General features: G+C 33.9%; 1 protein-coding gene across 1 annotated transcript in view; it reads right to left on the bottom strand.

Annotated features, from left to right (window-relative positions):
• LOC129221059 (bone morphogenetic protein 3-like) overlaps positions 1 to 21,464 on the bottom strand; it is a 47,906-nt gene extending 26,442 nt beyond the window's left edge. The window contains exon 1 of the mRNA XM_054855497.1: positions 21,254 to 21,464. Coding sequence (XP_054711472.1) covers positions 21,254 to 21,464 — 211 coding nt within the window. The remainder of the gene's footprint in view (positions 1 to 21,253) is intronic.
• Positions 21,465 to 25,147: the final 3,683 nt, after the last annotated feature.

Genomic DNA, 25,147 nt, shown 5'->3' with positions numbered 1-25,147 from the left:
TTTAGAGCAGAAAGGTTTTGCAAATTTTTACCATACGCATTTGTTCAATATTTCTTTTTCTTCATTTTCTTTTCCGCTATTATTCGCAATTTAACATTCACAGTCGTAGTCTGCAAAACAGAACTTACTACTGTTGAGCTGAGTCAGAAACCAAACATTTATTTAGGAACAGAAAACAGTAAATTGAACTCCTGACCACTATTATTCGAAATTCAACTCTGATAGTCGTAGTTAGCGAAACAGAATTTATTGCTGTTGAACTGAGTCAGAAACCTAACATTTTAGTTAGGAACAGAAAACAGTAAATTGAACTCCTGACCACTATTATTCGAAATTCAACTCTGATGGTCGTAGTCTGCATGAAAGCAAGGAAGGGCGTTTTAGTGCAAAGGATGCCTGCAAATGATTCAAACTTATGTGTTTATATTAAGTTTTAAAAAAAAGAATGAAAAAACGCAACTGTGTTGCATTTAAATAGTAAAGCTGCTTCTTCGACTAGCAGAAGAATTATTTATATGCTTTTAAGATCGGGTACTTAGAGCTAAAAAATATTTTAAAAAAAACAATACTAACAGGCACACTATTTTCAAGGGCAATAGCCCCCTACGTCAGCGCCGAACCAGAGAGTGTTGCAAGCGTAAAGTTTAAATACATGAGGGGGCTGCTCCAAAACCAATGAGGTTTTGGATTCAGGACTTTTCAACATTTGCTGATCCAATATTGACCAAAAAGGTATTAGAAAATGAAGAATCGGAGAAATGCAGATAACTGTAAAACACTAATTACAAATATTATTTTGATTTTTGTGAAAATAAAAAGCTACCAAAAATTTCAACTCTCCAACAGTTGAAGCTTTGCAAATATCCATGCTTTCGGAACATTTCAATTTGCGACCTCTGTGCCTCAACAATGAACAGTTATTGACTACTTGTGAATTTCTTGTTTCTTCGCGCAGTTTTCCTGTTCTTTAAATCAAAGGTTTAAACGCTCATCTTGTTTGCCCAAGATATAATGTATTATTTTCACACTTAATGCAGCAAATACCCCAATTATCAAATGGTTCAAATCGGATATCTAATTTTGAAAAAATCCGCTGGTTTGAACACAACTTGATCTGAAAATCAAACTTAAGTCTGAAAATAATTCTCAAATCAAACTTACTAAGTACCCTCGCAATTCGGAGGGGGGGGGGGAACCTTTGATATAACGGTAAGACTACAAATTTTGAAAAGAAAACTGAATTTCGTGTAGGTTGGGATGTGATTGAATAGTTTATGGACAACAGTGCCAATGATTTGATAAGAATCACCGATTGCAATATACCGACTGCTTAAAAGTAACCGCTTTTTACGGACAACAGTGTCAATGATTTGATAAGAGTAACCGCTTTCAATATACCGATTGCTTAAAAGTAACCGCTGTTTACGGACAACAGTGCAAATGATTTGATAAGAAGAACATCTGTCAATGGCCACACTTTTTAAGAAGCTGAGCTTTTCATTAAGAAGAGCGGGTGTTGAACAGATATTTATTGCAAGGTTGACAAACGTATAACAGGCTGAAGCTTTTTTGTCACTATTTTGTTCAATGGGCACGTAGGCAAGTGCGGAGGGAGACAAATTGGTTTTCAACAAACTATAGTAGAAAATTCAATATTGTCTTTTAGAAATGAGCGCTGACAAAAATGATAAACAATTATTGTTTTCGGTTTCAGCAATGAACTTGGTATTGAAAGTAATGGAGATACCGTATCAATAATATGAGGCACAACACGTGTCCGTGGTGGTTGATCGGTAAGGCGTCAGACTCGTAACCGCAGAAGGTTCGATGCCGGTCTGTCGAAGATCATTCGTATTCGTTAATGGTGACTGGGCCACGTTAAATATGTCGCGATCATAAAGTCCTCCAAGGGAATCAATGCCTCTGGAGTTGATGGACCAGGGATTGCTCGGGTTCTGGTCTAGTTCAAAGAAAAAAGAAAAGCGTGTCTTTAGGGTCCCATCCAACCGGTTAAACCACAAGGGGTGGTAGGTACGGGGGATCCTGGAATGTGATATCAGGCACAACGTCAGAGGTACCGCCCAGGAAGATAAAGTTGCAGTCAACATTTAAAAGTGGACACATAGTGGAAATTTAAGTGGTTAAAAAAGTTTTTTTTTTTTTTTTTTTTAATTAACAATTCATTATGTGAATCTTGCCGAAGACTAACCTTAAGGGGTTACAAATAGCCAGAACAACTTTGTTCGTAAAAAGTGCCATCAAATGCAAAGGAAAATATTGTATAGTAACGTTGTATCGACACATTTTTATCAGATCTAATACTAGTTAATTTATTTTATGATCAGTGTAGTGAAATTCTCGCACGCTTTTTTCTGGATTCTGTAAAACTTCTCTCACTAGTACGTTAGTGAAAAGAAATGTGACTTCAAATGAATCAATAAGAAAATTATTTGACTTGAACCTGAAAAGGATAGTAAAAAATTTGAAGGGCTTTTAACAGAATAACTACTAGAAGTTAGAAGTGGCGTGTACTTATCAGGAAAAAATACGAAGGTGCAATAATGGAAAAAAAAGATCGCAATCGAAATGTAACATCATAAAGTCTGCCGAAATTGTAAGAATTGTCACCAAATTTGGCGACTTTCCGTGACAAATGGAAGACACCTTTCAAACACATTCCAGATGAATGTCTTGCCACATACAGAAGGAGAAGTCACGCGGTACCTTCAAATTCTCGCCATGTTGAAATTTGGCGAGTTTTCTTGAAATTTCGACGGACTTTAAAACTTAAGCAATCTCAATACGGTGAGATGAGGACAAATAATTTATGCGGCAAAAACCTGTTTCAGTATGCTTTTTCAATTGCTACCTTTTTAATGTTTTTTTCTTTTTTTTTTTTTTTTTTTTTTTGAGAAATAACAATTGCTTATTGTTCTCATTTGACTGTTTTGAATTCCTATCATTTTATTTTCCCACCAGCACCCACTGCCAGCACCACCGTCGCGTCGACCGGCCTCACGATGCTGCTGCTCTTGCGAAAACCGTCTCCAGGTTGCGTCCATATCCTACACACACACGCATACACGCCAACACACACATACACACACTCATGCCTGCGCACAGACACAAACACACACACTCATTCCTGCATACAGACACACACATATGCCTACATACACACACACACACACGAACGCCTACACACACCGCGCGTACACACACAGCACTGCATGCACAACACGCACACACATGCATACATACACAGACACACGCACCCATACACATGCGCCTACACAAACACACACGCGTATTCATACACACACACATGCTCGTGATTGCGAAAAACATAATTTGAATTCAAGATGCCAAAAATTCAAATTAATATATTTTTCTTTTTGTGTGTGTGTGTGTCTTAAGGATGACGCATGTAGGATTGGGAAGAGTAGTGATGGGGGGTCGAATGGAACTAATAGTTTTATTCACCATGATTTTTAACTTACTAGCCACTTGTCGAGAGGTAGGCATTAATCTAGTATTTTACCATTTTTAGACTACTATTTCTTGACCTTTCACTTTAGAAATTACTAGCATCTTCGACTGATGGAAATTGGGGTAATTTTTAGAAAAGACATGCATGACAAGCTTTCCTCAAACTTATTTATTGATTTCATATCCTCTTTTCTTTCCTGTTTATGCATGTTTCCTGTTTTATATTTATTCCTATTTTATCTCACATATATGACCATCTTTGCGTAATGTATGCTATAAGAAAAGAAGTAGTTTCGCTTTATTCAACTCTTCACACAGATTTCCCTAAAAATGTAAAGATAAATCATCTGCATCCCTTGTATTATACTCAATATGCTGAGGAAAAATTCAGATTTGTATTGTTTTTCCTTATTTGTGGCAAAAACCCGGTCTTCGTCCGGCACTTGGGCGTGACCGCGGCCCTGGGTCAGTCCGGGAGAGTTATGGGCTGTCATCGTCAGCCGGATCTGCGACTGATACTGATGGACCGAGTGACGAACGATCCGCCCGGATAAATAGAACGCTTGTCTGACTTACCACATAAGCAAACACCCACCCACCCAAATTGAAGGGACTCGTTTCCGGCGGGAAAAGAAATAGATTTCTTGTTTCTGAATGATGTGAAAAATAATTTTTTTTTGTCTTATTAGTACACAAACATGTGTTGAGAGGCTGCAAATATTCCCGAACTAAGTTTTAAATGTTTGATATGAGTTACCGGAAAAGTATGAAGTGCCGGTGTAATGTAGAATATCAAGGCATTGGATACAATGCAGGATGTTTCGAGGTAAAGTTACCATACTTATTACCGTAAAGTTACCATAATTATTGGGTGTCGAATGGGACTAATAGTTTTAGTCACAAAGATTTTTAACTTACTAGCCACTTGGCGAGAGGTGGCCGCTAATCTAGTATTTTACCATTTTGGGACTACTATTTCTTGACCTTTTACTTAAGACATTATTGGCAGCATTATCCGGCATGCCGCAAAATCAGGGGTCACCATATTTTCAATAACACTTGCCTGGTCCTTTCCGGCATGCCGGAAAAATCGAGGTTAGAAGAAAAAAAATTAATACTACAGTAGGCCCTCGATTAACGCGGGGATTACGTTCCACGGAAATGCCGCGTAAATCGAAACCCTGTAAATTGAGAACTAATACTAGTGTTAAAATAGGAGTTTGGTTCCGTAGATAACAAAATACCTCATTCTGGAGATGACTAATTAATTGTATAATAAGTTTGATGTGTACTTATATCGACTTTTATGCACAACATGCATAAAGAAAACATAAACTGATTTCGTGTTCTGTTCATAAAGAGGAGCTGGTTATGGTAGTCTTTTTGCGGTCATTAAGAATTTTTCTCTGTAAATCTTTGCAGAGCATTAACGCATCCATAATCACTTGCGTCATTTCCATGATAGAATCTTCCTTCACTAATGAATCAGAAATATCATTTCTATTGTCTAGGAATATCTCAAAATTTACAATGTGAATGTTTTTGGTTGTGCGTCACCGACGTCGGTATACTCGTTGGTATTGGCTTCTTTTGTCACTCCTAAACGCTCTTCTTCCAGTGAGTTCTGAACTGTGTGTTTAATAACTTTACTTCTGGAAAGAGCTCTGGAACCAATCGCATAAAATGTCTCCAGTGGCCCAAGCTCGATTGTTAGCACACCAAAATGCAGTTAATTACGCGTAACCTACACTCTTTAGGACTTTGGATTTTAAAAAAGGGAAAGATTTTATGTGTTCGCATTGCCGCATCCGCGTAAAATAAAATAAAGGTGTCAAATTTTAAACCGCGCATAATCGAATCCGCGTAAAATAAATCCGCGTAAAACGAGGGTCTGCTGTATAAAAAATTTATGTTCAGCTTAAAAATGAATACAAGTTCTATACATATCTTATTAGTATTAATAAACAGTTTAATTTTGAAAAAATATTTACTAACAATGTCATTTGTTATTTTAACAAGGAAAATATTGTTTAATAACGAATAATTTTATAAAAATTTAATTAAAACTAAGTAATCAAACATTTAAGCAGTAAGTTACCGCCGCTAAACCAGTGCTAAAGAATTTACCATAGCTATTCAAAAAATAATAATAATAAATAAATAAACAAATAAATAAACTTAACTCTCTAAAAGGAATCTAAAATAATTTATTTAAAAAAATGCATATAAACAAATCGCAGTAACAATGATTGCTTCTGAATTGATTACTTTATTTACATATAATTAAATCCATTAATTATATGTAAAACTATGACATATAATTAATGGATTTAATTATATGTATACTACTAGCAAAAATACCCGGCGTTGCCTGGGTCAGTAATAATTGTGAGATACAATCGCTACATTCTTTTGTTTTGCTGTTTTAACTGAAAGAACTCAAAACACATCGCTTTGACGTCATTAAAAATTGAGCTTCATCCTTACCCATAAAAGTAAAACAGCAATAAGTATAAAGAAAGAAAGAGTATTCATTTAGAAACGAAAGCGCAAAGTGAAGCATATAAAAATTTGAAGAATTTCCAAAATATATCTAACAAAAACAAAGATCACTAAAAAAAACTGTGCGCTTTATTTACTTAAATAGTACACAAAAAAAAAATGCTCTCTACTATGTTTACTTAAGTGTGCAAAAAGTGAGTTTCCAAATGTTTAAATGACTTTAGACTCATGTTTGCTCCGGAGAAGCCTTGATTCAAAATTTACATTATGATTACTTTTAATGTTGCTGTGGTTAGGCAACGAATTTTCGAAAAAATGGGTTTAATCTTTAATCATTTGATGTGGAAATTACATGACATTCACGGTTTTCGATCACGCCGTTTTTAAACTAAGTTTTTTAGCAATAAATTATAGCCTAAGTTGTTCCTCGATTATGTAGCTATCAATGGTGAAAAAATGGTTAAAATCCCTCCAATAGTTTTGAAGCTTACCCCGGACATTCGGAGAGAGATTAGCTCTTTATGTATAAAGATGAGGATGCAACTCCTAAGAAAGCAATGTCATGCTTGCTTCAGAGAGGCCTTGATTCAAAATTTACATTATGATTACTTTTAATATTGCTGTTGTTTGGCAACGAATTTTCGAAACAATGGGTTTAATCTTCAATCATTTGATGTGGAAATGACATGACATTTACTGCTTTAGATCACGACGTTCTTAAACTGAGTTTTTTAGCGATAAATTATAGCCTAAGTTGTTCCCCGATTATGTAGCTATCAATGGTGAAAAAATGGTTAAAATCCCTCCAGTAGTTTTGAAGTTTACCCCGGACATCCGGACAGAGATTAGCCCTTTATGTATAAAGATATACTTAATGACCTACCATAAATAACAAGCACATATTATATGCAATACACTTTTTTTTTTGAAAGAAGGTTACTTTCGGGATTTATTTATTTTTTTTCCTTTCAGTGGTAAGTGTCTGGGGCCCGATTTTCCTAAGGGACTCCAAATTACTTAAAGAATTACAGCTATACATTACAGCTTTATAAAAATACATGTTTCTAAAATAATAGTTAAAACATAATCATTTGTTAATTGGGAAAAAACTTGGAATTTTTGTAGCGAATTAACCGTGTCGAAATTATCAGGGGTCCCGAAGAGGATTCATTTAATCACTTGATAAATGCCGGAAGATTTGAATTTCCCGCTCGCTTTTTTCCGGCATGCCGAATTATGTGAGGTAATACGGTATGTGCTTTCTGTAGGCATTATATACAATACCTAGGCGTTGCATAGATTATAGAATGACAAATTCTATTCCGAAAAATAATTTAAAAGGTTCTGATTAGACTAATATGTATATTACCAGTAATGTTTGAGCTCTGGCATTCTAGAAAATACTTAGCATGGTATATAATGCCTAAAAGTACCTTTTTTTTTTTTTTTTTTTTGAACTAATTTTAAGTAAAATTGCGCATTTTGATCACTCTGAACAAACTTTAAGATACAACTCTGTACCTCAGAGCCAAAGTGGCGTAAGTCCAAACACTGCGATTTTCCGTTTATTAGTGCATTGTATGTAGAATCCAACTCCGCATCGAGCCATGAGAACGTAATTCTAAAAAAATAATAGTTTAAAAAACTAAAAAAACACGCTTTAGTAGCAAAATGAATTAAAAAGTTAAAAATAATCTTTGGATGACAAGAATATAAAGTAATTGACCAAACACTAAATTTTACTGTAATAGAAAAAAGCGTGGGGGACTTCTTATCAGTTGTCTTAAATTTCTTCCACTTGTTATCCCTGCAAAAATGTAGGCAGCTCCCCCACGCTTTTTTCCACGCTCTTGTCCGTCCTATGTCATCTTTAATTTACTAATAATAAAGCTGAAAGTCTCTCTGTCCGGAGGATGTCTGTAGGATGACTCTAACGCGCATAGCGTCTAGAACGTTCGGCCGATTTTCATGAAATTTGTCACAGAATTAGTTTGTAGCATGGGGATGTGCACCTCGAAACGATTTTTCGAAAATTCGATGTTGCTCTTTTTCTATTCCAATTTTAAGAACATTTTCCCGAGCAAATTATCACAACGTGGACGAATAAATTACGCATTTATCATAACGTGGAACCGTAACATGGGCAAGCCAATTGGCGAGAAATTCATCATACATTATTTGTAAATATACATGCGAACCGAAAGACCTTTTAATTTTCTACTACGAGCAAAGTCGTGCGGGTGCCACTAGTGTTCCAATAAAATGCAGTGATTGTTACCTTTCAAACAGGAATAAGGTAAAATCACTAGCAACTGACACTCGTACTGGTGGTTGACACTGTACTAATATTAAACACTTGTATAAAAAAATTTAAAAAAAAAGAAACGAAAGAAATTAACAAGAGAAGCACAGGCGTTAAAAGATCAGTTAAGAATAAGTTTGGGGAAGGGTAGAACAGGGCACGTTTACGCGGAATTTTTTTTTCAGTGAATTTTCTAATTTTTATGTTTTAACTTATTAATTTTTTGACATTGCGGTTTTATGAAGCAGTTCAATGGAGTCAAAATTGGTATATTCAGTTGTTGCTCAGTTTGTGTTTACAACCGTTAATTTTTTTTTTCTTTGAATCCAAGTCGGTTGCGTAAACGTGCCATGGACACGGGGCACGTTTACGCATTTTTTTTTTTTTTTACACATAACGTGGTTCTGTTAGTGTTTCGAGTAAAATTTCTTACCGTCGTTAAAATACAGCAAATTTATTATAGAATGAATAGTGTATAAAGTTAAAGCTGAAAGGGCATGAAGACATCACTGTATGATTGTAAGCTATGAGATACGAATGTGTAACTTAATTAAAAATTATATGGTAATTTTCAAAACTAAATAGCCGGAAAATACTAAAAAGGTTTGAGACAATTTGGAGCGAAAAAAGGGTCAGGGGCATGTTTAAGTAAGACACAGTAAGAACGTGCGTAAAGTAAAGATGCTCCGACGTCAACGCGTAAAGTTGCCCAGTCGCCAAGTTTGGATTTATTTTTAACGTGCAAAAAAAAAAATTAATAACATTTCAGTTCATACAAATACAATGGGGTCATTTCCAAAATTTTAAAAGTATTTTTTTCTGAAAGAGCATGCTTAAAAATATTGTATCTGACCATTTTTTAAATAATTTGTTCAAGTTTAATATTTTTAAAAAATTACATAAATCGGTGCGCTTTCATTTTTACTTTCTTCTATATCTAATATATAGAAGAAAGTATTGGATTCGTGCAAATTTTCGAATTTCGAATTTTGACGGATTCGTACGTTTTGAGGTGCGCTGAGTCCATTTCGACCATTTTTGGAAAATGTCTGTCTGTCTGTGTGTGTGTGTATGTGTGTGTGTATGTATGTATGTGTGTGTATGTATGTGTGTCACGTCTGTGTGTGACCAGTTTTTCGTGGCCGCTCTACAACAAAAACTACCGCATGAAATCGAACGAAATTTTGTACACATATGTGCCCCTATGTGAACTTGTGCCCATTAGTTTTTGGCGCGAATTCCTCCAAGGGGGGTGGAGCAATGGGACGTTTTTCGAGTTACGCGTGCTTGCTATTCCTCAGGAAGTAACTGGCGGAATCAAACAAAATTTGGTCCATATGTTGGTATTAACAGGAACAGGTGCTGATTCAATTTTGGTGTCAATAACTCAAACGGGGGTTGAGCTATAGAACGTTTTTTGTCGTCAATTGTGACTGCTGTATCTCAAGAAATAATGAACGGAATGAAAGAAAAATTTATCGGCAAGTAGCCCTTAGTGGGTATAAGAACTGATTTTATTTTTGTGTCAACAGCTAAAAAGGGGGGGTAGCGCAAACACTCGTTCTTTTTTTCCATTTTGAGTGCCCTATCTCAAGAAGTAATGCTACGTTCTGGTTGAAATTTGGAATATATGTGAATCCATATGTAAACAGGCTCTGGTTTAATTTTGACGCCGATCGCTTCAAGAGGTGTTGATTTTTTTTTTTTTTGCGAATAAAAATATTTTTATTAATGCAACAATAAGAAAGATAAATCGTAATAGATTGTCGTCTGCGTATTTCTCGTGATTTTAATTGTATGGAAATGATAGGAAATATTATCTCAATGATTTAAAATTTTTAACTGTTGCCATCTTATGTTTGTTAACAAATAAAATATTTGTATTTAATTCAAGCAAGGCTTTTAAAATAACTTTCAATTTTCGCTCTTTGCTTTGCTTTTGCAATAATTTAGACATTGGGAGGGTCGTCAAGTTTTTGCATGTGTAATTTTGTTTTTGTTAGGAATATTGCTTCCTCGTCAAGCATGGGGAGGGATCAGAAAAAGGAAAAATATAGAAGAAAGTTTCGTGATGGCCACAACATACTAGTTAGCTGTTGACACAAAAATAAAATCAGTTCTTATACCCACTAAGGGCTACTTGCCGATAAATTTTTCTTTCATTTCTTGAGATACAGCAGTCACAATTGACGACAAAAAACGTTCTATAGCTCAACCCCCGTTTGAGTTATTGACACCAAAATTGAATCAGCACCTGTTCCTGTTAATACCAACATATGGACCAAATTTTGTTTGATTCCGCCAGTTACTTCCTGAGGAATAGCAAGCACGCGTAACTCGAAAAACGTCCCATTGCTCCACCCCCCCTTGGAGGATTTCGCGCCAAAAACTAATGGGCACAAGTTCACATAGGGGCACATATGTGTACTAAATTTCGTTCGATTTCATGCGGTAGTTTTTGCTGTAGAGCGGCCACAAAAAACTGGTCACACACAGACGTGACACACACACATACACACATACATACACACACACATACATACACACACACAGACAGACAGACATTTTCCAAAAATGGTCGAAATGGACTCAGCACACCTCAAAACGTTCGAATCCGTCAAAATTCGAAATTCGAAAATTTGCACGAACCCAATACTTTCTTCTATATATTAGATATAGAAGAAAGTAAAAAGGATAAATTCTGCTAATTTTTATATATTTTTACTTTTTTAACTAAGTATTATGTACTCACAATAAGCTTCAAAACGTTCAACACAATATTTACTCAACTTGGTAAAAAAACAGATTATTCTTTCTGCATGCTAGACCGAAGCTCGACTGATGCTCAAGAACTTGTGAGGATATTTACTAGGGACCAGCATCAACCTGCTATGACTGTTAGCTCTCGTCATAATCCGTTTTGAAAAAAGGTCACTACGTAAATGTGCCCATGCGTAAACGTGCCCCCGTCTACCCTATCGCAAATAGGCATTGCAAATTTGAACGTTATTTGGTAATTTTTGCATGAATTTATAAATTTGCTTGCTAATTTATATTTTATTTATAAGGGTCAACTAATAGAATGGGTGTCAAATACTGGTTGCTTTACCTTATTCAAAGTTCACGCACTTTTTTTTTTCAAAATAGAAGTCGTTCAATATAAGGAAAAAGAAATCATACAAATAAATTTTTATAAAGAACACTCCTTAAAAAAAACTTCTAATCTCAACAAGTAGAAAAATTATCACATTAAATGTGAGCTATTTCTATACAATAAACAACGAAAAAATCTAATTTCAACCGGATAGTATTTTTTTGAAAATCTTTTGAACTGAAGATTCCTTTCATCTATCAATCGGTCCTACTATTCCCTAAAAAGCTATTAGGATAAACAAGCAAACCGAGAGATTAGTATTTCCCCATCTCATGATCTAATTTTCAAAAGTTTTATGTATTTTTATTTTATTTATTAATTTATTTACTTTTATTTTATGTATTTATTTGTTCATTTTTATTTTATCTACTTATGTATTTATTTTTATTTTATTTATTTGTTTGTATTTTTTATTTTATTTTATTTATTTGTTTGTTCTTCATTCTATTTTATTTCACTTATTTGTATTCATTTTATTTTTATTTATTTATTTACTTACTTTTTACTTTTATAATGAGATTTATACAATAAATGTAACATTCTTTTATGCTATTATTTTAAAGTGTCAGGAGAAAACAATTTATAACTTTGAACAGATTAAAAATTTATGCAAATTACGTTCCGGTATGACAATATTTGCAGCATCTGGTTATACTTTATGAAAAAACTGCAAAAAAATAACTGACATTGTGGGACAAAAAAAAAATTCAGAATTTCCACATATTGAATCAAAAAGTCCACTAAATTTCCTTTATTTTGTCGCCAAACACGTTGCGCTTTTAATTCAATTAATGAATTCTGTAAAAGTCGTTTTTCTGCCAGTGCAGTGTCAAACAAGGAAAACAACCGGCCCTCGTTTTAATCTTTCACGCAAATTTGTGATCTATTTTCAAGCTTCAATTAAATATTCTATTTAGGCAATTCATTTTCATGCGTGTAAAAATACATTTTATTTTACAAAAAAGCACTTTTGCTTATTTCTAATCTGCAAAATCTATACTTTTTCAATTTAAAAATCTTGCGATTTGGTTCTTGAAATTGTAGGTTCATTTTGAATAATAAACTATCAAAAAAAAATAAAGCGGAAATTAGCATAATTTCAAAAAAAAGCGCAGGGAAATTGATAGTTTTATTTTAGAGCAAAAAATCAGTGATAAACATATTGATTTTCAACGTTTTTCATAGTAAAATAGTCCTAAATTAGTAAAAACATTCGTAGGAGAGTTGCGGTTATTATTGTGAAGCTGAAACCATTGACACCTTTTAGTAAAACTCCCTGAAAAAAATCACTTAAATACGAAAAGGAATAGTAAAATATCTAACTCGATAAGTATTTATTAATATTTTTTTTAATTAAAACTAAGTTCATGAAAGAAAAAATGTGAGTATGCCTCTGCCGTATACTTTTATACCTTTTTCTCTGAAAAGGTATAAGTACCATTGTGTATATTTTCGGAACATTATATTTAACTTTGAATGTTTACATACGGAAATTATGAATGATTATTCCTTAAATCATAATCGAACTTAAGAGTTTATTATATTAAAGATATTTAAATGAATTAATTAAGAACAGTTTATTTATTTATTTATTTTATTTATTTATTTATTTATTTATTTTTCATTTTCATTTCGTCTATTTTAAGTTAAATTGCTTATTTTTAATCTCCCATTTTTTTTAAACATTCTCTTTCCTATAATATTACAATTGCACACATTCTTACTGCGCAGATTTTTTGCTGATTGCGTCTGATATTATGATCTACTTTTTTTTAAATATTACGGTTTAATTGTTTACTTTTTGTACATATTTACTGTGAATAAAAAAATTGAAAAGATCGACTGAAATCCGTACAACAATATTTTTTAGAAACACGGAAGTATTAACTATAGAGAATAAAAATTCGTTAGTAATCAAAAAGAAAAAGAAAATTTAAAAAATTCATTAAACTATCTTTTAAAACCAGGCGGTAATCCTCGTTAGCGTCGCCGTACATAGTTCCTCTGTTTATCATTTTAGTCAACCTTGGAGAAACAGTTTGAGGGGGTCTGTGGTGATTTTGAGGAGTATTTTGAAATTTTGCGGAGCAACTCGGTATTTTGCACAAAATTCACTAAAAAATACTAAAACCACTTATCTTAAATTGTTTTTGAGCTTTGATAACCATTTTAAGCACTAGCATAAATATAAAAAACAGTTTTAAACACTCTTTGTCAGGCTTGAAAACGCTCGGCCGGGAAGTGCGGAGCAAACAACTTTTTTGCGGAACTGCGGAGTTTCGCTATTATGGAGGAGCAACTCCACAAAATGCGGAGCAATTGGCAACCCTGGTTTGCAGATTGTATTAAAACATAGCATGTTGATATATTGTGCATTTTTTTATTGCAAAATCCTAATAGTCAAAATAAAAACATGATGCCTAGTATTTTGAAAAAAGAAGGGAAAAAAACAATATCGCTTCCCTAATAACTATTAGTTTCTTTTTACTTACAAATATGAGCAGTATTTTGAAATATTTTTCTAAACTCAACAATGAAGACTATTTGAGGTAGCTTGGAGCCAATGCGGAGGGGTGACCAATTAAACGAGCTGATGTGTGCATCACATGACTTCCTTTTACACCAATTTAATGTTATATCCCCATTATTGGCAGTTTTAATGTGTTTCAATAGTTTACTCTCTAAATATCGCCAATAATGGCCAAAATAAAACCAGATATTTTTTTCAAAAACGCCAAATTTGTCGCCAAGTTGGCAACAAAACTTGGCTACCAAAAGCTTAGCGATATATCGCCAAGTATTTGCCAAATTAGAACACCACTTGAGTTTGCATTGAAATTAGTAATGATTTCCCCCCAAAAAGGTGTAAAAGACCCCCTTTGGAACGTCCGAATGCAGTCATAAAAGGAGGTGCACAACTAGACCCCACTAGAGTCTACGTACCAAATTTCAACTTTCTAGGACATACCGTTCTTGAGTTATGCGACATACATACGTACATACGTACATACGGACGTCACGAGAAAACTCGTTGTAATTTACTCCTGGATCGTCAAAATGGATATTTCGGGTGTCTATACGTTCTTAGGCACTTATCCACGTGCGGTCGGATTGTAAAAAAAAAACTCATCATTCATTCGGGGGTGAGCAAAATGGAAGTTAAGACCGATTTTTGAGTGAATTTTTTTTCATGAATACAATACTTCCTTTTTCGTAAAAGGAAGTAAAAATCTATGTATGTATGTGGCAAAGTTGGTTTATTGAGTCACGCTTAACTTCTAACATTAGAAAAACTCGGGAAGTATCAAAAGACCCATCAGAGCATTATGACAAAAAAAAAGTCTTGAGGTGTCTGGAAATTTGTTCGCGTTTCACTATTTCCTGTCACTACGTCTCCTTGCAGCTCAGACATTGCGAACTCCACGCGTTTTCTTCTTTTTTATTTTATTTTTTATTTCAAAATACACAGTTACATTGTTCCTTTGCTGTAGTACGTTAGAAACAAAAGTCATATCTTTCTTAAAGACTAATATAAGTAATAGACAGATCTCTTTTTTTGTTAACGAAAACGAAATTAGTTGTTTCGGTGTAACGATACTGATCAATATATATTATATTAGAAAAAACATAGATGTACATTCTATTGTGTTTAAAATGAATTCATTTTTTAATTTACATGTTTAAAAGTCAAAATTGAACTCTAGCTTGGCATTTTCTTTTGTACTCGTCATTAAACGCCAAGAACTTTTTAAGAATAAATAAAATGTTTTTTTTTATCCTCGAAGTACGTTTCTACCGGCCATTTATTACATTTTTGCTATTTACGTGCTAATTTCCATATTCTCCAATTTAGTAAATCAGTAAGAAACTAATGTGCCTATCCGCAACTCCAATAAACTATAGGGGGCGCTGCAGCCACTGTCCAATGGCGGATGAAAAGGGTAAAATAAACAAATACCGTAACTTCTAACTTGCTTTGACGCTTAGTGAATGACAGTAATTTTTCATCGCATTTGTGGGAAGCTTTCTCTTCTATTCTTCTGAAATTACATTACACCACAAACTGTCTGAAGCCTGTAATTTAGCCCAAAGAAAACACGTGGAATGGAATGTTTTACCTTTTTCTTTAGTGTTGTTAATCACCGCAAGGTAACGTATTCGAGCTCTGGAGTTGCGAATAACAATTTTTCCAAAGTTTTAATGAATATCTTTGCAAGTAACAAATCCTTTTATTTATTTTTTTACACGTTGTTGTTTAACCTTAGGGGGGAAAAAAGCATGAAACAGTCACCAGAGTTTGGGAGGGGGGTTCGAGTTCAGCACTGAGTATCAATATTTTCCTTAGCGTTACAGTCCTACAAAATTTTTACAGCTCATTTGGATTGGGAATATTTATAAAAGTCATCAATTTCATACATACGATAATACTGCCGTGTGCAGGTAAACGGCAGTATCTGCAGAAATGAGTTTTCGAGAAATTTGCAGAAACGTGTAGTGGATTCAATACTAACAATGGGGAAATGCTGGAATTAGACGTTTTTTTCGCGCCTTTTTTTCAGCGGAAACGAATAAGCAAGCTTTTTTGCTGATAATAAAGCTGAAAGTCTGGATGTCTGGATCTCTGACTGAATCTCTCTCTGTCTGGATCTCTCTGTCAGGACCTCTGTGATGCACATAGCGCCTAGATCTTTCGGCCGATTTTTATGAAATTCGGTACAAAATTAGTTTGTAGCATAGGGTGTGCGCCTCGAAGCGATTTTTCGAAAATTCGATTTTGTTCTTTTTCTATTCCATTTTTAAGAACATTTTCCCTAGCGAAATTATCATGAGATGGACGAGTAAATGACCAAGTTATCATAACGTGGAACCGTAACATGGGCAAGCTAATTGGCGAGAAATTCACCGTACATTATTTGTTTGTAAATATACAGACGAACCAAAAGACCTTTTAATTTTCTACTACGGGCGAAGCCGTGCGGGTACCACTATGTACAATAAAACTAACGTATAACAAATGACAAAGTGCAAAAAAAAAAAAAAAAAATGAAAAATGAAAAATTTGCAGTTACTTTCCTTTACCTGTCCACGGCAGAATAGGGTGAACAACACAGCGTTAAACATATTAATAGAATCAACCGTATGACATTGTACATTGAATGAAGCTGGATTCCTTAGGATTTGTAATAGTAAGGTAGACCGGGGCACGTTAACGAGGATTTTTTTTCAACGAATTTTCTAAATTTTATGTTCTGACATAGGAAATTTTAGACATTGCGGTTTTCTGAAACAGTTAGTGGAGTCAAAATTGGAATATTCTGTTGTTGCTCAGTTTGTGTTTTTAACCGTTTAAAAAAATTATTTTTAGTCCAAGTCGGTTGCGTAACCTTGCTCCGGACACGGGGCACGTTTGCGCCTATTTATTTTGACACCTCACGTGGTTCTGTTAGTGTTTTGAACATAATGTCTTACCATCGTTAAAATAAAGCAAATTTATTACAAACTGAATAGTGCATAAAGTAAAAGCTGAACGGACATGCCGACATGATGTAAGCTACATGGTTGTAAGCTATAAGATACGAATTTACAACTCAATAAAAAATTAAATGGTGATTTTCAAAACTAAATAGCTTGAAAATTGTAAAAAGTTTTGAGACATTTTGGAAGGAAAAAAGGGTCAGGGCACGGTTAGAAGTAAGACACAGTAAGAACGTTCGTATAAAGGGGCTCAGACGTCAACGCGTAAGCTTGCTCCGTCGCCGAGTTTGGATTTATTTTTAACGTGCAAAAAAATGTATTAACGTTTCAGTTCATACAAATACAATTCTCAAAAGAGGATAAAATTCTGCTAATTTTTACACATTTGTTCTTTCTTAACTAAGTATTATTTATTAACAATAAGTTTCAAAACGTTGAACTCAAAATTTACTCGACTTGGGAGAAAACAGATTATTCTTTCTGCATGCTAGACCGAAGCTCGACTGATGCTCAAAAACTTGTGAGGTTAGTTGCTAGGGAGCAGCATCAATATTTCATGACTGTTGGGGGCTCCCCAGTTATAATTCGTTTTGAAAAACGGGCACTGCGTCAACTTGCCCCATGCGTAAACGTGCCCCGGTCTACATTACGCGCAAAAAGCACCGTAACTTGTAGTCCTTGAACATTTTTATTTGTTTAAACTGAAGACTTAATTGTAAATTTCGTTGCAACTAAAAAACATTCTTTCTTTGTGCTAGTGAAAGCCTCCGACTACTGCAACAGCGGAATGCATATTTTTATAGTAAAGAAAGTAATTCTAGATCTTTTGAATTTCAAACATTGAATGAGAAACAAATCATCGACAAAAATTGACTCTTCGACTAATTCACATATTAGTCAGTTTTGTACTTAAGAGTCTCAAGAGTCAGTCTGGAAGACATGGGTTATTTCTCGTAATATGTTACCAAATCCTGTCCTTCATGTCCTTCTTTATTTTTAACTATGAAGTAATTAAAAATATAATTGATTAGCAGTTTTTAGTCCTACATGATTTGATAAAAGATAATTAAATGTTAAGACGAAAACAATTAAACAGAATGAGCAAACACAACGTAAAGAATATTTGCTTGCTGTTATCCATCCAATTTGTTACCTACCCCCTACCCACCTTAGTATAATAACAGAGGAAGCAATTTTTTAATCTTTTTTTTTACGTATTGTATAATTTTGTTCATGATTATTGGACATTTCGAAACAAGTATCAACTGCTATATATCAAAACTAGTGGTACCCGCACGGCTTTGCCCGAAGTACAAAATTAAAAGGTCTTTTGGTTCACATGTATATTTTACAAATAATGTATGGTGCATTTCTCTCCAATTGGCTTTCCCATGTTACGGTTCCACGTTTTGATAACTGGGAAACTTACTCATCGATCTTATGATAATTTTGCTCGGGAAAGTGTTCTTTAAATTGGAATAGAAAAAGAACAAAATCGAATTTTCGAAAAATCGCTCCGAGGTGCACATCCAAAAGCTACAAACTAATTTTGTGCTAAATTTCATGAAAATTGGCCAAACGGTCTAAGCGCTATGCGCGTCACAGAGATCCAGAAATCCAGACATCCTCCAGACATCCAGACGGAGAGACTTTCAGCTTTATTATTAGTAAAGACTATTAAGTAATCTTTACGAATTACAAAATTATCATGACGTGGAACCGTAACATGGTAGAACGAATGAATATAGCCAATTGGCGAGAAATTCATCATCCATTATTTGTAAATATACAGGCGAACCAAATGCCTTTTTAATTTTCTACTACGGGCAAAGCCGTGCGGGTACAACTAGTTAAAAATATAATTAATTAGCAATTTTAGTCCTATATGATTTGATAAAAGTGAATTAAATGTTAAGACTAAAACATTTAAACAGAATGAGCAAACACAACATAAGGAATATTTGTTTGCTTTGTTATCCATCCAATTTGTTACCTATCCCCTACCCACCTTAGTATAGTAAATAACTAAATATAGCAAAGTAAAACCTTAGTATAGTAAAATATAAACAGAGGAAGCAATTTATTTATCTTTTTTCTACGTATTGTATAATTTTTTTCTTAAAGATTATTGGACATTTCGAAACAGTTATCAACTGCTATATATCAAAATACTTATATAAATAAATACAGGAGATCCTCGTTCATCTGGTCTTCGGTTATTCGGACCTCCGGTTTATCCGGATCAAATTTGTAGAGTTAAAAAATATGCATATACAGTCACTCAAACAATAATTTGAAATTTTGATAGCAAGAACGGAACTATAAATTCACCAAATATTCGCTTTTCATTTTGATGAAATGCAGAGCTTCTGCAAAAGAAGTACAATTAATTATAATACTGTAACCACATGGCGTACTTGGAGCTTCAGTCCGACACCATTGCAGCTGAACTATAAATGATAAAGTGTTTGCGAGAAATAATCCTGTGTAATTCTGTCGGTTTTTTTTTTTTTTTTGCTGTAATAAAAGATTTTTCTTCTGCTTATTTAAGAATCCGGATTGCCTCTGGTCCCAGTTACTCCGGATAAAATATCGTTGGTTGTACTGCTCGTAAATTAAAAAATAATTAAGTTGTTGATCTTGTCAAATACGAAATATCAAAAATTCTCAAATTTGATCCTATTAAACGTTGTCTGTAGCAACTGCGATTAAGTAAAATCGTGAGAAAAAAAAGTGTCCATATTTAAAAAAGAATTTATTATTTTATCATTACTAACATACACATTGTAACGTAATTAATGGTACGTTGAGAAAAAATTAACTTACTTTTAAAAATTCAACATTTTTGGAAGAAAAAAAACTTTTATATTTAGTTATTTTTAGGCCTATTGATTTTCACTATTCATATATTTTGGCATAAAATTTCCCTTATTATATTTGTGTATCGGTATTTTCTGACTGTAGCCCTTGAAAACGTATTAAAGGGGTACTCCATAATGAAACATATACAGCAAAATACAACATCTAAGCATATTGAAATAGCTATAGGTAAACAGGTGTATGGGCTTTGGTCTCTATAAAAAGATTTAATATATACTTCTCTATGTTTGTTGGAACTTCTAAAACCGCATAAAATATTGAATAATTTCTTCTAAAAATGTTTCTGTAATCGATCACGAAAGTTTTGTGTGTGTGTGTGTGTGTGTGTGTGTGTGTGTGTGTGTGTGTGTGTGTGTGAAGAGCTGAGACTTTTTTGTTTGTCTTAGCTGAAGCTTGGTTTTTATTGCAAGTATTATGCGTGAGATTATTAACAGTAACTAAATAGCAAATCAAATTTCACTAACGAAATGTTCGTATTGTTCGTGATTTCGCATTAAGAGTGGTCGTATTAAGAGAGTTCAACTGTATAAATAAAGAGTTGTAACAAAGTCGGCATTGTCCTTATTTAATAAATCAGTTGTAATTAAATTTAGTGGCTTTTTGTTTGGTTAAATTTTGTTGGAAATTTGCGTTACCTACCAAGTGAAAAGGTACAAGTTTTAATGAATTAATAAATAAAAATTGTTTTTAGCTAAAAGCAATTCAATTTAATTCTTTGTAACGAGAATTTTGTTGCAATGGAATTCAAGCAATGTAATGACAAGCAATTTGGGACCGGGAAAATTATTTCTCTGAAAAGGATGTTTCGTTGTTTTGGTATTCGTTGTAAACGGGTTTTTCTGTATATATTTTATGTATCAAATTTTGGGTATCATAACAGTTTTTAAGAACGACACAAACACTTTATGTAGGAATCTCGATAAAGTAACCCTACCAGAATAAATATATACCTCGTTGTGCTGCGCTTATAGAGAAACAACAAAACAGCCCGATATATCCGAAAACGCGATGTAACCGAGGTCATAAATACAACGATTCAATTAATATACAAACTACTGACATGTGCACCTACAAAAAAAAATAATTTATCATCATATTAAGACGATTTTCCGAACAAAAAGCATAAGAAAATTACTCTACCGATTTTTCTGTTAAAACAAAAAAAGTAATAATAATTTAAAACATTTGTATTCTTCTATGCTGGAATACGAATCTAAAATTGCCGCTTAAACTGCAACAAAGTGTATGGGAAAATATGCCAGTTTTTTCATTGATTTAAAAAAGAAAATACTATTCCTGGAAGTTTTTCCCCACGTACTGCATACAGCAACTTTTCTTTTTTGTTTATTTTAGCTGGTAACGAAGGAAAAGCGGCATATATCTCAATGAGTGATATAACGCTGGGTCACTGTACTTTATTAGATAAAAAGAAATTTTAATATGTGTCTTACCTGGAGTGGGAAAGAAACTTCGAACTGTGTTGGCAGCACTGTACGGCATGCGTCCTTTTCTGTACCTGTTGTACAGATGCAGCATGTACGAAGGCGGCGACTGGGGTCTAGGAGAGGCATTCCGTAGTTGAAGAACTCTACTCTCCACGGGCCACACACTCTCCGATGCACTCGACGCGACAGCACTTAACATAAACAAAACATTCCACATTTTCATAAAAACTTGAAATATTCAAAGGCATGGAGACATTGGTGCCTGAGTGGAGTTCACAAAACTTTTCAAACAGCTAGTCTCTAAAAACTTCGTCCAATAAAAAATTATATTTTTCCACTATGAATCGTAGGACTTTTCAAATAGCTAGTCTCTAAAATCTCCTTCCAATAACTCTATTTTTCCACAATGAATCCTAGGACTTTGCAAATAGCTAGTCTCTAAAATCTTCTTCCAATAATTCTATTTTTCCACAATTAATCCTAGGACTTTGCAAATAGCTAGTTTCTAAAATATTCTTCCAATAACTCTATTTTTTCACAATGAATCCTAGGACTTTTCAAGTAGTTAGTCTCTAAAATCGTCTTCCAATAGCTCTATTTTTCCACAATGAATTCTAGGACTTTGCAAATAGCTAGTCTCTAAAAAGTTACTCCAATAACTCTATTTTTCCACAATGAACCCTAGGATTTTCAAATAGCTAGTCTCTAAAATCTTCTTCCAATAACTCTATTTTTCTTCATTGAATCCTAGGACTTTTCAAATAGCTCGACTCTAAAATCTTCTTCCAATAACTATTTTTCCACAATGAATCCTAGGACTTTTCGAACAGCTAATCTCTAAAACCCTCTTCCAACCAAAAATATTATTAGCAACAATGAATCCTAGGACTTTTCAAATCACCTGTCAAAAAGCCCTTGATTCGAATGGTTTCACGGAACAGAAACTGGAGACGTTCCGCCGAATTTCCGAATGATTTTCTTCCGTTCCCCACTGCGTGCCGATGACCGGAAACGATGCGGCTGATCGTCGGAGATAGGATGGAGCTCGCAGACGATTGCGCTCTAGAAGAAACGATATCATTCGACAGTGCCTTTTGCGCGAAATAGGCATTATTTGGTTTTGCGCACGTTCATGCTCTCAGAGGGAAAGTTTTCCGTCTAAAGTAAGTTCAGAGTTTATGGTATAACTGAATACAATGCACTTTCGATTCGACGACATTCGCTTCTCCAGATTCTTTACTATAACGATTTTTTAACCCCGCCAAGCCGGGCCGCGCCGCTTGGAGTTCAGTCACAATTAGTGACGGAAATTTGTCTGCGCGAAGTTTTCGCTACGTTGCTATGATATTCTTTTCTTTCGTTGATTTCCTGTTTGCCTAAACTCAAAAGCAAGTTGGGACGAAAAATTCTGTACATTGTAAAGAAAAGTTTTTGTAAGGTTATTGTGTAATATGAAATGATAATGTTTCAAAATTATTATTTTCGTTATATTCAATTTATTTATTTTTATTTTTTCATTAAGTTTTGTTTTTCGCCATTTTTCATATTCATGGGCAGATAAGGATTAACATATTAAGAGAATATAAGAAGCAGTTAGTTATTATTATTTCTTTTGCTTTGTTTCATTAACATAAATAACTATATATAGAACTTTTTATCTGAAAAGTATACAGTTTACGATCTTGGCCAATTGGTCCAGTAACAAAAGGCTAAATTTTTTAATAGCTAACATAGGGCTTAATTTTTTTTTTTTTTTTTGAGAAATATCGCTTTACGTGAAATACACCGCCAGCTCAGTCATTTCCAGCCGAGGACTGCAGTTTCGGCATAGGAAGTGACTGAGCTGGAGATGGAAAACCTCTTAAGGAAGCCAAGAGTGCCAAACAAACTGGTAGCTAATACAGAATTAGCACAAACCAGACGAGTGACCGAAGCAATGTTTCGGTTCAACTCGAATTTTGAAGGCAAGGTAGGTGTATTCAGTAAGTTACCGCCCTATAGCCAGGGCTAAGGCAGAAATACGTGAAATACACCGCCAGCTCAGTCATTTCCAGCCGAGGACATGCAGTTTCGTGCTTATTAGCACTCATCAGCCCGGCATAGGAAAGTGACTGAGCTGGAGATGGAAAACCTCTTAAGGAAGCCATGACTGAGCTGGCGGTATATTTCACGTATTTCTTCCTTAGCCCTGGCTATAGGGCGGTAACTTACTGAAAATATCGCTTTATTTCTTTTGTTGTAAATAGCGGAAAAATTATTTATACTCTTTGTTTTTAAATAAAAGTCCAAAGTTAAAAATAGCCAGGTTCAGGGCACAATGCAACTAGTGCATCTCATTTACATTTTTTTTAGCTAGAAGAACCAAAATACCTTCAAAAGAATTTTGAATGAAAATGTGTACCGTTTGAAAACTTTTAGAAAAGTTCTTTTGTCGTTTTTGTGAGAGAAATTTAAAATGAAATACCAAAAACTAGCTGACCCGTGCAAAACTTTTGCTCTTGACTGTGGAAATTCAAAAATTTGATTATTTTTAATGGGAAATCTTTTGAAAAAACACTAAAATGTGAATTGTTCGTTTGTTTTTCGATGGATGACAATGAAAACAAGAAGTTCCGTCTAGAACTAGACGAGCCTACTTTCCCGTATACCCATACTACTTTCTAGTACCTGATCAATATTCTCAAAAATAGCTAAAATCGCAAATTTTTTCAAACATATTTTTTTTAATATTTTAAGCTGATTTCTAGGAATAAAATATTCCTTACTTTTCTTCAAAAAAAACGAACAAATAAAATAGCAGCACCTTTTAAACAAAGCAGCTAATACACTTCTTTCCATTAAAAAAAATTTTTAACAGCTTTCAAAACGAAAAAATAATAATAAGTTCATTAAAATAAATACATCATATAAAAAAAAATCGTTTCTTTTTCCCCTGTTGCCGAAAATAATTTTTTAAACGAATTAATGCACTTACCAAAATAAAAAAAAAACAATAAAATGTCAACTTAAAGAAATAATTTTCATTGTCAAAAAAAAAAAAAAAATCGTCTGCGCATATTTTTCGAGTTTATTCACCGAAAACTAAATACCTAAATTAAAACTTTAGCGTGAAAATAAAAACAAATCATATCAACAATAATTATTTCACAGTTAAAACCACAGCAGCGGAGTCGGAGTTGGAGTCAATCTCATTTTGGGATAAAAGAGTCGGAGTCGAATATCCAAGAATCGGAGTCAGTCATTTGTCCTCCGTGTATAAATGTTTGCCAAAGCTACGAAGTCAGAGTCGAAGTCGGGGAGTCGGAGTCCGATTAATTGTCGGGAACAGGAGTCAGAGTCGGTGTCAGGTCCCCCTAAATTCTCGGAGTCGGAGTCGGGAGTAGGTCGTCAAGAGCTATTTCCAACAAAGTTTGTTTGAAGTAAATCCGCTTTCAAGTACGGAATCTACATTGACTTTCAGTTTCCCCGTAGGCGCTAATGTTAAGGGATTTGAACTGTTCAAAATTGAACGGAAAATTGTTCAAATCAAAAAGATATCTTATATACAAGTTTTTTTATCAAAAGCTTTTTCCTACAAAGTTTGTTTGAAGCAAATTCGCCTCACAGTTCGGAATTGCTTTGAATTTCCCCGTAGGCGCTAATGTTAAGTTTTTTTGAACTGTTCAAAATTGAACAAAAAATAGTTCAAATCAAAAAGTGAAATATGGGAATGAGGTGTCCTCGCCGAGATCTTTCGAACAAAAAAAAAGTTTGTTCGAATCGGACTATTCATTCAAAAGTTATTAGGGGGGGGACAGACAGACAGACCGACAGACATTTTTCCCCATCTCAATACCCTACTTTCCAATTTTTAATTTTTCAATATTTATTTAATTAATTTATTTATTTTTGACTTTTTTT

This window comes from Uloborus diversus, chromosome 4 (assembly GCF_026930045.1).
Source record: "Uloborus diversus isolate 005 chromosome 4, Udiv.v.3.1, whole genome shotgun sequence".
Taxonomy (NCBI): Eukaryota; Metazoa; Arthropoda; class Arachnida; order Araneae; family Uloboridae; genus Uloborus; species Uloborus diversus.
This window is presented reverse-complemented; position numbering and strand designations above follow the sequence as displayed.